Genomic DNA, 13,380 nt, shown 5'->3' on the forward strand with positions numbered 1-13,380 from the left:
CAGATCCTCCTCTCCACTTATGCAAAGGCTTCCACAGCCTCGCTCTGCTGGGCCTTGGCGTTCCCAGCCTGGGTGTTGAAACCATTGGCCAGGATCTCAAGGCAGCTGGGCAGGGAGAGGATAGCTAGAAGCCCAGGACACACTGCCACAAAAAGGTGGTGACTCATTTTCAGGGATTGAAAAATGGAGTCCAATTCATTTTAAAATTTTCATCTCTCTTTGGACTTCAGACTGAAAGTTCTTTATAGCAATGGGCTTCCAGGGACTACATGAAATTATTAGTTCCACTTTCCTTATCATCTGCTTCTTACTTCAATTAAAACTCCACTTCAGCAGGGTGTGGTGGCTCACTCTTGTAATCCCAACACTTTGGGAGGCTTTGTGGGGAGGATTGCTTGAGCCCAGATTTCGAGATCAGCCTGGGCAATGTGATGAGACCCCGTCTCTACACCAAAATTTAAAATTAGCTGGGTGTGGGGCTCACGCCTGTAGTCCCAGCTATTCTGGAGGCTGAAGTGGGAGGACTGATTGAGCCTGGGAGTTCAAGGCTGCAGTGAGCCATGTTCATGCCACTGCACTCCACCTGGGTGACAGAGCAAGACCTGGTCTCAAAAAACAAAGCAAACAAAAATCTACTTCATATGTAACCATGATTTCAGTTTTGAAACCACTGCCTGAAGCTGACATTTTGCAGTTGGAATATGGCTATTCCTTCCCATCTCCATGTTGGCTCACGCCAAGCTGGGATTCAGGACCACAGAGGGCAACAAAGGTAGAAGGGCCCCTTTCCACTTTCCGTATATTTTTCCCAGCCTGTCTGCACCTCTTTCTTTTCCTTCAGTGTTAGGTCGGCATCCCAAATGTCAGGACCCAAGTACAGGCCTGGTGTGCTCCTTCCCTGGAGTCATCAGACTTGCAGAAAATATTGGCCCTGCTAAGGAGCTACTCAGTGGTCATATCACACATATGTATGCACGCACACACGCACATGCACCCGTGCGCGCACGCACAAACACACACACACATACACACACACTGTTCTTGGCCCACCCCCGCTGGTGTCCCCACAGCAGCAGTGTTGGTAGGGCGGTAGCAGTGAGTCCCCCTCCCTGCACTCTCAGGGCCTGGGTGTGTACAGAACAGGCTCCACTCAGGACAGATTTGAGACCCCTTCTCCAGACCAAGAGGTGGAAGTGCACCCTCAAAACTGGGGTGCTTTAACCTTAGCAGCCAGAGAACCAGGTAGGGGACATGTAAAAAATGTGCATCCCTGGGCCCCTTCAAACCCTTGACCCACTGTCCTCTGAGCAGACAACCCCTTATCCCCCCAGCCCCAGAGAGAGCCCTGCCCAGAGTCCATGGTTACTTTCTTTGAAGTCTGTTCCATCTAGTTAAGAAAGGACAGTGGTACAGACCCACTTACCAGGCATCACCAGAGCCCCAGCGTCTGAGTCACAGGGAATCACCCTCTGACTCTGACATGCGCTTGAATTAACTGGCATACTGCCCGGCACACAGAGGGAACCTAGATGTGGAATGGATATGGGTGGTGTTACACGCCGCATGTTTGCCTGCCCTCCAAATTCATACGCAGAAATCCTAATTCTCAAGGTGATGCTGTTTAGGAAGTCATAAGTCATGTGAATGGAGCCCTGTGGGATAAAGAAGTGACAGGAGAGCTTGCTGTCACTCTCTGCTCCCCACTGTGTGAGGATACAACAGGAAGACAGCCATCTGGTGAGGAAGAGAGGGCCCTCGCCAGATGCCCAACCTGCCGACACCTTGATCTTGGACTTCCCAGCCTCCAGGACGGTGAGAAATAAATACTTGGTGTTTTAGCCACGTATTCTGTTGTAGCAGCCTGAACTGGCTAAGTTAGCGGGGTCCGATGATGAAATGGGACAGCTGTAAAAGTGAGGTGGAAAGGGGGGCTACAGATACTAAGTTTTATGAGGAAACCTTGTGCTTGAGAAATTTGAAAATGACACAAAATTTTGTTCTAAGACAAATTTTCAGAATTCAAAACTTAGAGCCCCAAGACTTTTCCCAATGATAGACTTGGTTTTCCTTGAGGTCTTGGCCACAGTAGGACTGCTGGAGTCTATTATAAGACTCATCTGGCAGGGCCTCCGCCATTGCTAAGGCCTTAGTAAATGGTTTTAAGGTCCCAGTGTAAACAAAACTGCTGGGAAGTTGGAACTGGGTGGAGCCCACTGCAGCTCAGCAAGGCTGCTGTGGCCAGACTGCCAGATTTCTGCTCTCTGGTCAGGGTATCTCTGTAAAGAAGGCAGCAGCCCCAATCAGGGGCTTATAGCAGACTTAAACGTCCCTGCCTGATGGCTCTGAAGAGAGCAGCAGACCTCCCAGCACAGCATTCGAGCTCTGCTAAGGGTCAGACTGCCTCCTCAAGTGTGTCCTTGACTCCCATATACACTGACTGGGAGACACCTCCCAGTAGGGGCCGACAGACACCTCATACAGGAGAGCTCTGGCTGACATCTGGCAGGTGCCCCTCTGGGTCGAAGCTTCCAGAGGAAGGAACAGGCAGCAATCTTTGCTCCTCTGCTGCCTCCGCTGGTGATATCCAGGCAAACAGAGTCAGGAGTGGACTGCCAGCAAACTCCAGCAGACTGGCAGCAGAGGCCTGACTGTTGGAAGGAAAAGAAACAAATAGAAAGGATTAGCACATCCTCTCAAAGACTCCATCTGAAGGTCACCAACACCAAAGACCAATGGTAGATAAATCCACAAAGATGGGAAAAAAACAGCACGAAAAAGCTGAAAATTTCAAAAACAAGAACACCTCTCCTCCTCCAAATGATCACAACTCCTCACCAACAAGGGAACAAAACTGGACAGAGAATGAGTTTCATGAACTGACAGAAGTAGGCTTCAGAAGGTGAGTAATAACAAACTACTCTGAGCTAAAGAAGCATGTTCTAACCCAATGCTAGGAAGATAAGAACCTTGAAAAAAGGTTAGTCGAATTGCTAACTAGAATAACCAATGTAGAGAGGAACATAAGTGACCTGATAGAGCTAAAAAAAAAAAAAAAAAAAAAAAACAGCATGAAAATACCATTCAGGACATAGGCATGGGCAAAGACTTCTTTTCTAAAACACCAAAAGCACTGGCAACAAAGCAACAAAGGCCAAAATTGACCAAATGGGATCTAATACAATAAACAAGAGAGCCTTTGCACCAGACAGAAAGAAACTACCGCAGAGTGACACAGAACACCTACAGAATGGGAGAAGAATTTTGCAACTTCCATTCTGACCAAAGGGCTAATATCCAGAATCTTACAAAGAACTAAACCAAATTAGCAAGAAAAAACAAATAAACCCCATCAAACAATGGGCAAAGATATGAACAACCCTTCCCAAAAAGAAGAGCCATTATTGCAGCCAACGGACATATGAAAAAATGCTCATCATCACTGGTCATTAGAGAAATGCAAATCAAAACCACAATGAGACACCATCTCGCTCCAGTTAGAATGGTGTTCATTAAAAAGTCAGGAAGCAACAGGTGGTGGAGAGGTTGTGGAAAAATAGAAATGCTTTTACACTGTTGGTGGGAGTGAAGATTAGTTCAACCATTGTGGAAGACAGTGTGGCAATTCCTCAAGGATCTAGAACTAGAAATATCATTTGACCCAGCAATCCCATTACTGGATATATACCCAAAGGATTATAAATCATGCTGCTATAAAGACACATGCACACATATGTTTATTGCGGCACTATTCACAATAGCAAAACTTGTCCATCAATGACAGATTGGATTAAGAAAATGTGGCACGTATACACCATGGAATACTATGCAGCCATAAAAAGGGACGAGTTCATGTCCTTTGCAGGGACATGGATGAAGCTGGAAATCATCATTCTCAGCAAGCTATCACAAAATCAGAAAACCAAACACCACATGTTCTCACTCATAGGTGGGAGTTGACCAATGAGAACACATGGACATAGGGAGGGGAACATCACACACCAGGGCCTGTCAGGGGGTGGGGGACTAGGAGAGGGATAACATTAAGAGAAATACCTAATGTAGGTGACGGGTTGATGGGTGCAGCAAACCACCAGGGCACGTATATACGTATGTAACAAAACTACACATTCTGCACATGTAACCTAAAACTTAAAAGTATAATTTAAAAAAAAATTTTTTTGTAGAGATGGAGTCTTACTATGTTGCCCAGGCTGGTCTTGAACTCCTGGCCTCAAGTGATCCTCCTGCCTCATCCTCCCAAAGTGCTGGGATTAGAGGCATGAGCCACTCTGAGGGCCTGGCCATTTCAGTTTTGTTAATGAGCATCTACAATAGTGCCTGCTACATGTAGTAGACACTCTGTGTTTATTGAGTGACTCAATATGTTTTATTACAATTACACACACACACACACACACACACACACACACACACACACACACAAAACCCATCTGTCATGGTAGACTGCTTGCTGCCTGTTTGCAGCTAGTTTAATTAATATTTGGGCGTGCTTGGTGAGAGAAAATCTCAACCATGTTTTAGAAAAGAGTTTGAATGGATTAGGGATAGTGAGAGGGGAGAATGGAGATGGGAGAAAATACAGGAATGGGGAGGGGGTACCAGGAAGAAAGGGAAAAGCAAAAGAGGCAGGGAGGACAAGGGAAGAGGAAATTGGATGAAGGGAGAAGGAGCTCACATAACCTCCAACCATCCTGCTCATACCAGAGGGGTTTTTTTTTGCAGGGGCCATGGGGACAGGAGAGGAGAGAGTGTTTATTCAAAGTTAATTTTGTTTTTAAATGTCTTCTTTTATTTTTCAATAAATAATTATATTCTGAATACTTGAAAACACTCCCTTCACAAAATTGTTCTTTAATTGGATCTCTACAGGCCTGCCCTCAGTTGTTCCAGGGTAAAGAACTGGGGCAGTGCCCACACCCACGCTGTTGAACATTTCTTCACCATACCGGTGAGGGTGTCTGTGTCCACGCCCAACGTCCTGCCTGTTACTCTCCACAATGTGCCAAGAATGCCCCTGACTTGTAGACCGGTGAACCTTCTTTTGCTTCTACTCTTGCTATTAACAGCCTTGGAGATCATGGTTGGTGAGTGTCCTGAGATCTCAAGACCTGGCTGAGAACAAGAAGGAGGAGGGAGAAGGGTGGGGGATAGGCGACTGGGGTCTCATGCAGGCTTCAGGCAAGCAGGTACCTGCTCTTAAGGATGAGGTGAGGGAGAGGATCCCTGGGATGTTACCCCAGTTCATGGGAGACCCCAGCCGGAGGCCCTAGGCCAGGCACGGGCTCACAGGGGGCAGCTCTACAATGCTACCTCCCGCCTTCTACTCCAGGACACTTTCCTGAACATACTGGACCCCCGAGGAATTCAGCGTGTGTCCCATGATAAATGCCTCTTTTTCCTTTCTATTGAATGTTCTGTGTGTTCAGCTAGATTTTAAGTCTCAGGAGGTCACACAGAGGTTTGTCTGTTTTGTGCCTCGGAACTTGGTAGATGTTGCTAAAAGTATTTGTGACATGAATCCTCCTGTTAACCCTGTTAACACTAAGTGCACCCCAAGGATCCCTGGTACCATCAAGTATCTTACCCCAGACAGTCAGGGGGAGATGGGAGCAGGCATCCAGAAGGTCGAGGGAGTCTGGGATGGAGCTGCCCCCTCTGCCAGCCTGGCCTGGTCCAGGGAGTCTTGGGTCACAGAAGCACGGGTTCTAATGGGCCTCTTCCCCTGTCCTGGACCTCACCTGTGTCTTTCTCTCACAGGTGCTCACTCTCTTTGCTTCAGCTTCACTATAAAATCATGGTCCAGACCTGGACAGCCCTGGTGTGAAGCGCAGGTCTTCATGAATAAAAATCTTTTCCTTCAGTATGACAGTGACAGCAACATGGTCAAGCCTCTGGGCTTCCTGGGGAAGAAGGTAAATGCCACCAGCACATGGGGAGAATTGACCCAAACGCTGGGAGAAGTGGGCCGAGACCTCAGGATGCTCCTTCTTGACATCAAACCCCAGATAAAGACCAGTGGTAAGTGTGGAATGGGGTGGGGAAACAGAGGCAGGCAGCAAGAGAGGGGAGGGAAGAGCACAGGTGGGGAGGGGCTTTAGGTGTATTTGTGTATTGATCATTGGCCCAACCATAGAGGCACAGGGGACCCAATGGGCAGGAAAGGGCAAGTCCAGACAGAAAGAATACAGGCCCCTAAATGTGCAGAGAAACACTTGACCTATTGGAAGATGATGGACCTCTCAAGAGTGGAGGATGATGGCTTTGTGTCTGGATTGCAGGTCCTTCCACTCTGCAGGTCGAGATGTTTTGTCAACGTAAAGCAGAACGATGCACTGGTGCGTCCTGGCAGTTAGCCATCAACGGAGAGAAATCCCTCATCTTAGACGCGATGAAAATGACCTGGACAGTAATTAATCATGAAGCCAGTAAGATCAAGGAGACATGGAAGAAAGACAGCGGGCTGGAAAAATATTTCAGGAAGCTCTCAGTGGGAGACTGCAATCACTGGCTCAGGGAATTCTCAGAGCACTGGGAGGCGATGCCAGAACCGACAGGTAACTGAGCCGGGCGGGAGAATGTGGCAGCTCCCTTTAAAGGTCAAAAGCCTTCCCTGTGTGGGTGTCAGAGCGTGTGGTGCAATAGAAAATTTGATGGACTTCGCCGTGGGTGCCTCTGACGGAGAGTCGGTGATGGCCATAAGGATTCCACGCATCTCCCGTTTCCCATCGCCCATTTTCCACTGTTTGTTCCTGCATGTAGAAACCCTTCCCATTAACCAATGATCCAGCTCACGCATGATCCACACTAATGGTCCAAGTCTATCTGTGTCAATTGCAAACATCCAGGCCTTCTCTTCGCTCTATTATTAATACATTGCTAATACCAGTTCTACATGCCACTATCTAGTCCATGAAGCCTTACCCCAACCTTCCCCACAGCAGAATAAGCAACCCCCATTGTTCATTCTCCAAACAGTCTACCACGAATGCATGGACTAATGTGTGTGGTACGCAGGTGGAATATTTGCTACCTCTCTCAGTAGAAATCTGAGCTCCATAAGGACAAGGCGGCACAACCCCATTCATCTTCATGGCCCAGGGTCTGGTAGAGTGGCTGTCACATGAGCCAGTGATTATGTGGGGCACCATGTGTTCCTGGGGAAAGCAGGGGCTGTGGAAAGCATATTTTTAGGTGTGACAGGGCTTGTGCTTTTTTTTTCTTTTTTAGTGTCACCAGTAAATGCTTCAGATATCCACGGGTCTTATTCTAGCCTACCAGATACATGGATCATCCTGGGGGCATTCATCTTGTTAGTTTTAATGGGAATTTTTCTCATCATCTATATCAGGTGGCAAAAAAGGTGAGTGGCAGGCTGGTCTCTGGCCGTTGAGGATGTCTTAGTCTGGTAAGGACTCGAGAGAGGTGAGCCATGGGTCTCACCCAAGCCCCCACTCCCTGATCCATCTCTCTCCACAGAAATGGTGCACTGCCTTAGTCTCGAGCCCCCACACTACACAGCAGGGCTGGCAGCACAAACGTGCAGTGAGAGGAGGGACGAAGCACACATCTCTTCCTGAGAAGGGGCAAGGTCTAAGATCTGGAACACCTGACTGCGGTGTTTTCTCCTTGCCATCCGGCCCAGGAGTTCCCCCAGCATTTTGATGGAAAGTTTGTTTGCTGTCTGCGTTTTGCATGATTTATCTCAGCAAGGTTCCATCCCCTTTTCCCATTTGCCCTGAGAAAACTCACTGGTGGTGCTTGTGGCTGCAGCATTTACTTCTGGATAATACACAAGGTTGTGGCATAAGAAATCCTTTCACCACCCTCTAAACATTACATTGCTGAACTATATCCTACATTTTTAGTAGAGATGGGGTTTCTCCATGTTGGTCAGGCTGGTCTTGAACTCCCGACCTCAGGTGATCCGCCCACTTAGGTCTCCCAAAGTGCTGGGATTACACGGGTGAGCCATCACACCTGGCTGAGAGAACTATTATATGCCAGACACATTGCCAGACATCTTCTGCTCTTTGGTCCTGTTTCTCTGCCACTGCTCTGACACGAAGAATTCATTTCTTTCTTCCATTGCTATCCTTGTCCTCATAGTGTCCTCTCCAGATTGACCCAGGCAGACCTCAACATTTTCAAGTATAGCAATTTGCAAAAGTTAAGTAGAGCTTTTTGGTTCAAGTCACAGTTCCTGGGGCTCTCTCTGTGGAGTTCAAAGTTAAGGTTCCCTCTAAGGAGAAAAATAGGCTACTCCATCTATGACTCACTGAGGATAAATGTTTCTAATGTAAGAAATGATTCTACCCTTGTCATTGCTTAAACGAATACCATGACTCAGATCTGTGCTTTGCAGGGGCCCTGACATGAAAAGTGAGTTTGCCAAGATCAGTGTTGCAACAGGCTTGGCAAGATATGGCTTGAGTCAGTTAAGGGCCACTGGTCCAGAAGGGGCCCGTGTGGTGGGTGGTATGATGGCAGCAGGAACCCAGGGAGTGAATATGCTCAGATGGGAAGGGGTCCCACCCACAGAGCTGCAGCCAAAGGGGTCCCACCTTAACCCCTGGTGGAAGGTGACTGAGAAGGACTTAACTGTCCCAACCAAGCAGGCTGGGACTTCAGTGCATTGACAGTAGTGAAGGGGATTGGTGAGTAGGAAGGGAGGCAGAAGAACAGTTTTAGAAGCTGGGTCTGAACAGTAGGGATTTAAAGGAGGTGGGACCTCCATGGACACCTAGGGGTTCCTGACTCCCAGCCTCATCCTGGCAACTGAGTCTGCTGCTGAAGGGCTTCCTGTCTGGGCAGGAGCAGGTAGAGCTCAAGCACCAGTGGAGGTCAGTGCCACAGCTGAGCTGAACAGAAGTGGGAGGCACAGCGGGCCTGGGAAAGGGTGTGTTGGAATTCAAGGGGAAAAAAGTATATCTGCCACCCTTTGGGGACAGCCTCCCCCCTGTGTTGCATGGATTTCTCTGTCACAGGGAGGAGCAGCACCCAGGGAAAAAGAGCTTTGTGTGCCCATGACACATTCCTATTTTGTTGTCTCTGGCATTTCTTGGCATTGTTTCTGCTGATGTGACAAAAGAGAGAAAAAGCCGATCAAAGCTAAATGTCAGAGCAAAGGGGTTGACAGGGAGTGTCTTTTCAAATACACAGGGATATTCACCAAGAAGGACCATTTTTGGATCATAAAATAAATCTAAGCTGGGCGTGATAGCTCACACCTGTAATCCCAGCACTTTGGGAGGCCAAGATGGGCCGATCATTTGAGGTCAGGAGTTAAAGACCAGCCTGGCCAACATGGTGAAACCCTGTCTCTACTAAAAATACAAAAATTAGCCTGGCGTGGTGGCATGGGCCTGTAATCCCAGCTACTAGGGAGGCTAAGACAGGAGAATCACTTGAACTCGGGAGGCGGAGTTTGCAGTGAGCCAATATTGCACCATTGCACTCCAGCCTAGATGACAGAGTGAGATTCCATCTAAATAAATAAATAAACAAACAAACAAATAAATAAATCTCAGCATATGTAAAGGGTTGAAATCATGCAAAGCATCTTGTCTGAGTGCAATGGAAATAAACTAGAAATCAATAGCAGGAAGATATCTGGAAAAATCCTCAAATGTTTGGATATCAAATAATATGCTTCCAAATAACTATATATCAAATAAAAAAGTACAAGGAAAACTAGAAAATATTTTGAAATGAATGAAAATGATAACACAAAATATCAAAATCTGTCAGACACAGATAAGAGAATGTTTAGAGGCATCCACACTGAACTTTCTGATCTCTAAATCACCGTGCATCATTATGGCCAAATTTTTTGTTCATGCTCATCTCTCTGCCTGGAATTTTCTTTCCTACCTGACCGAATTCCAGACAGCTATCCAAGTCCAATTTAACTGTCACCTCTTCTAAGAAGTCACCAATCTTCCTGGATAGAATTAACTACCCCCACTCATAGCTCAGAAATTCTGACCACAGAAAAGTTATCACATTGTTTTATGATTGGGTGTATGTCAGTAAACTGATGAACTCACTTGAGGACATTACTTTTGTAACCTGAGACTCTATTGTGGCTGCTATATAGTAGAAGCTCAGGACATGTGAGGACTTGAGTGGCAGCCGAAGTAAGGGTCATCTCCTGAGTATGGAGGTTGGACAAGAACCTGCACTCTTCTGTTCCATTTCACCTCAACCATCCGCGTCCCCAACCACATCTCCACCATCCTACCTGTACCAAGTGCTAATCCCTTGAATCACCTCAGTGACTATCTTCAGCTCAATCCCAATCACAGGTCAGGAGGGAGGGCATCAGGTATACTGTGAGCAAAGCAAAGTATGAGATGGGGCCAATTGGCCTCTGGATTAGGGGCAGGGCTTTTCCTGGTATGAGGACAGGGAGAAACCAGATTGCTAAGTCTCCCCAAGACCACTGCCAAATCTCACCGTAGAAATAAGATGAGGTGAATTTCACTTCTCGCCTGGGCATTGACGACCTGAGAGGCTTAGCTCTGGGTCAAGTTGAGCCCTCTCTGTCCCTGGCCAACAGGAGAAAGGCAAAGACTGAATGAGTCTCGGGGTCTGTCTCTGCTTTGAAAGTGGGCCCTGAGATTAACAGGGACCTTTCCAAATTAATGCATCCACAGTGGTTTGGCAAAGTCAGGCTTGATTTAAACCAGGGTCACTCTCCAGGGGAGTGTGGTCTGATGGACGGAAACACAGAGGGTGAGCAAGACACATACTGGATGGGGCAGCAGCTTGATGATCTGACCATGGGAAAGTATATCACATGCCAAAGGTTGAGGGGTCTCTAGGTTTAATTCCTAAGAGGAAATAATTAAGAAGGCTGCCTGGGCTCCAACAAAGCAGGCTGGAGGCAGGGCCACACAGACAGTGGGAGAGGGGATTGTGAGCAGAAGGGAAGGCCAAAGGTGAACCCTAGACACTCCTGAAGACAGCAAGGACTAGAAGGTGGTATTCCTTGGACACCTGGGTTTCTGGTTCACCCGGACACAGGAATCCTGGCAAATGGCTTCGTGCCAAGCCCCACCCTCAGTGCTCTGGACCTGCCGCAGGGATACCCTTGCCCACAGCTGGAAGACTCTTGCCCCCACTGTGGGCTTTCCCACTGTGTTCCCACTGATACTTTGTCTTCCTCGGTTCTGAACCCCTAAAATCTCTGCTGGGGTCTGGGTCTAACTAATGATGAAGTAAGGGGAAAGTGAACAATCATAAACTATATGACAGAGAGGCAGGATGGGAACAATAGCAGCTGATCTCTCCCTGAGAGAGAGGTGGGATCTGAGTCCTGACAGATCATGGAGGGGTCAGTCCTGAGCTGATCTGACTAGGTTTCTGCATTCTTTTTTCTCCTTCCTGAAGACGGAAGATCCACCTGGAGGTGATACCACGGCGGCGGCGCGGAGCTGTTCACCTGTGGTCCTCGATCGCTGACAGCCTTGGCTCCCACTGCTCTGTGTTCCCTGAGTCAAGTGGAGTTACAAACCCCCTTCCAAGACTAGATGGTGCTGACTAGACATGGCTTACTCCTTTGTTGAACCAATTTAATGCGTGACCTTTAAATTAAATTTAATGCGTTGCACCATCTCTCGGCCTCAGTGTTCCATCGTGACTTACAGAGAGAAGTAGGCTACCCCTCACTGAATGGCTGACAAGATGAAGTGAGAGTTATAAAGTGTCTGGTGCTAGAAGAGGCTCCATAAATTGTTCCTCTCATGGGCTTGATGAAGGAAATGTGAAGCAAAGGGTTTTAGTCCTTCATGATTATCTTCATAACCTCTGAAGTTATTAAGATAATCTGTGCAATAAAGGTTCAAGCACTGTCAATTTTGCTGTAATGTGACATATGTGTTCCAAAACATTCCCAGCACTGTACAAAATAGTACCATAAAAACCACAAAATTTGTGGGAAAACAAGGTTAGAGGCACAACACTCAAAAAATTTTTCAGACCGGGCGCGGTGGCTCACGCCTGTAATCCCAGCACTTTGGGAGGCTGAGGCGGGCGGATCACGAGACCATCCTGGCTAACACGGTGAAACCCCATCTCTACTAAAAAGTAGAAAAAATTAGCCAGGCGTGGTAGCGGGCGCCTGTAGTCCCAGCTACTCGGGAGGCTGAGGCAGGAGAATGGCGTGAACCTGGGAGGCGGAGATTGCAGTGAGCGGAGATCGCGCCACTGCACTCCAGCCTGGGTGACAGAGGGAGACCCCGTCTCAAAAAAAAAAAAAAAAAAAAAAAAAAAAAAAAAAAAAAAAAAAAAAAAGTGCATATTTTTTAAAAGATAGAGCTGGGCACAGTGGCTCACATCTATAATCCCAACACTTGGGGAGGCCTAAGAAGGAAGATCACTGGAGCCCAGGAATATGAAGCTGCAGTGAGCCATTGCTCCTGAGATTGTGGACCTGTGATTCTACCACCAGCTCACCTGGTTCCAACACCCCCTCCTCTATGTGTGAGAGGGAGAGAAGAAAAGTGAGGGAGAAAAGAGAGATAAGCAAAGAACAGAGAGGAAAAAATGGAATTAAGAGGAAATTGGGGAAATTAAACAGAGGAGAGGGCATGGATCCAAGGGAGTTGGAAGAGTTGCAGCTTGTGGATTAGTATGCAGTGGAGGAAGAAGGGTTGTTGGAAACCATTTGGGAGGTAGTATAACCAGACATGGATGAGAGTGACACACACGATGAACTAAGGCATCTGGAAGCTAGCTGGGGTACCTGCCAGCAGGTATTGTGTATTCCTACGTAGCTTGGGTCAGCTGGGTGAATGCAGTTTTCTGTATTCACCATTTCTCACAGACTAAGTCACTCATAAGCAAACGTGCATTCACATTACACTGACATTCGTCCCTAATACATCATTTGCATTGGAATAAAGTATGGTTTTCAAACAAGCTGGTATAGCAGAACTGATTGCATAAATTATGTGAGCAGAATGCAAGTAATTATTTTATTTTATTTTATTTTATTTTATTTTATTTTATTTTATTTTTTGCAGAGTCTCACTCAACTTCCAGGCTGGAGCGTAGTGGCGCAATCTCCGCTCACTGCAACCTCGATTTCCCAGACTCAAGTGATTCCCCTGCCTCAGCCTCCTGAGTAGCTGGGATTACAGGCATGTGCCACAACGCCTGGCTAATTTTTGTATTTTTAGTCGAGACAGGGTTTCACCATCTTGGCCAGGCTGGTCTCAAACTACGGAACTCAGGTGATCTGCCCTCCTTGGCCTCTCAAAGTGCTGGGATTATAGCATGAGCCACTGAGCCCAGCCACAAGTAGTTCTTTTCTAATAAACACTTTAACACTGAATGCCAAAAAAAAAAAAAAAAAAA

General features: G+C 47.2%; 1 protein-coding gene across 1 annotated transcript; it reads left to right on the forward strand.

Annotated features, from left to right (window-relative positions):
- Positions 1-1,562: 1,562 nt before the first annotated feature.
- On the forward strand, positions 1,563-11,624 carry RAET1E (retinoic acid early transcript 1E). The gene is made up of 6 exons (XM_017883651.1): positions 1,563-1,812; positions 4,891-5,105; positions 5,779-6,039; positions 6,300-6,575; positions 7,249-7,381; positions 11,413-11,624. The coding sequence occupies exons 2-6, from the start codon at positions 5,030-5,032 to the stop codon at positions 11,564-11,566; spliced, it is 900 nt and encodes a 299-aa protein (XP_017739140.1). The 5' UTR covers positions 1,563-1,812; positions 4,891-5,029; the 3' UTR covers positions 11,567-11,624.
- The last annotated feature ends 1,756 nt before the right edge of the window (positions 11,625-13,380 follow it).

The sequence above is a fragment of the Rhinopithecus bieti genome, unplaced genomic scaffold (assembly GCF_001698545.2).
Source record: "Rhinopithecus bieti isolate Rb0 unplaced genomic scaffold, ASM169854v2 scaffold_13747, whole genome shotgun sequence".
Classification (NCBI taxonomy): domain Eukaryota; kingdom Metazoa; phylum Chordata; class Mammalia; order Primates; family Cercopithecidae; genus Rhinopithecus; species Rhinopithecus bieti.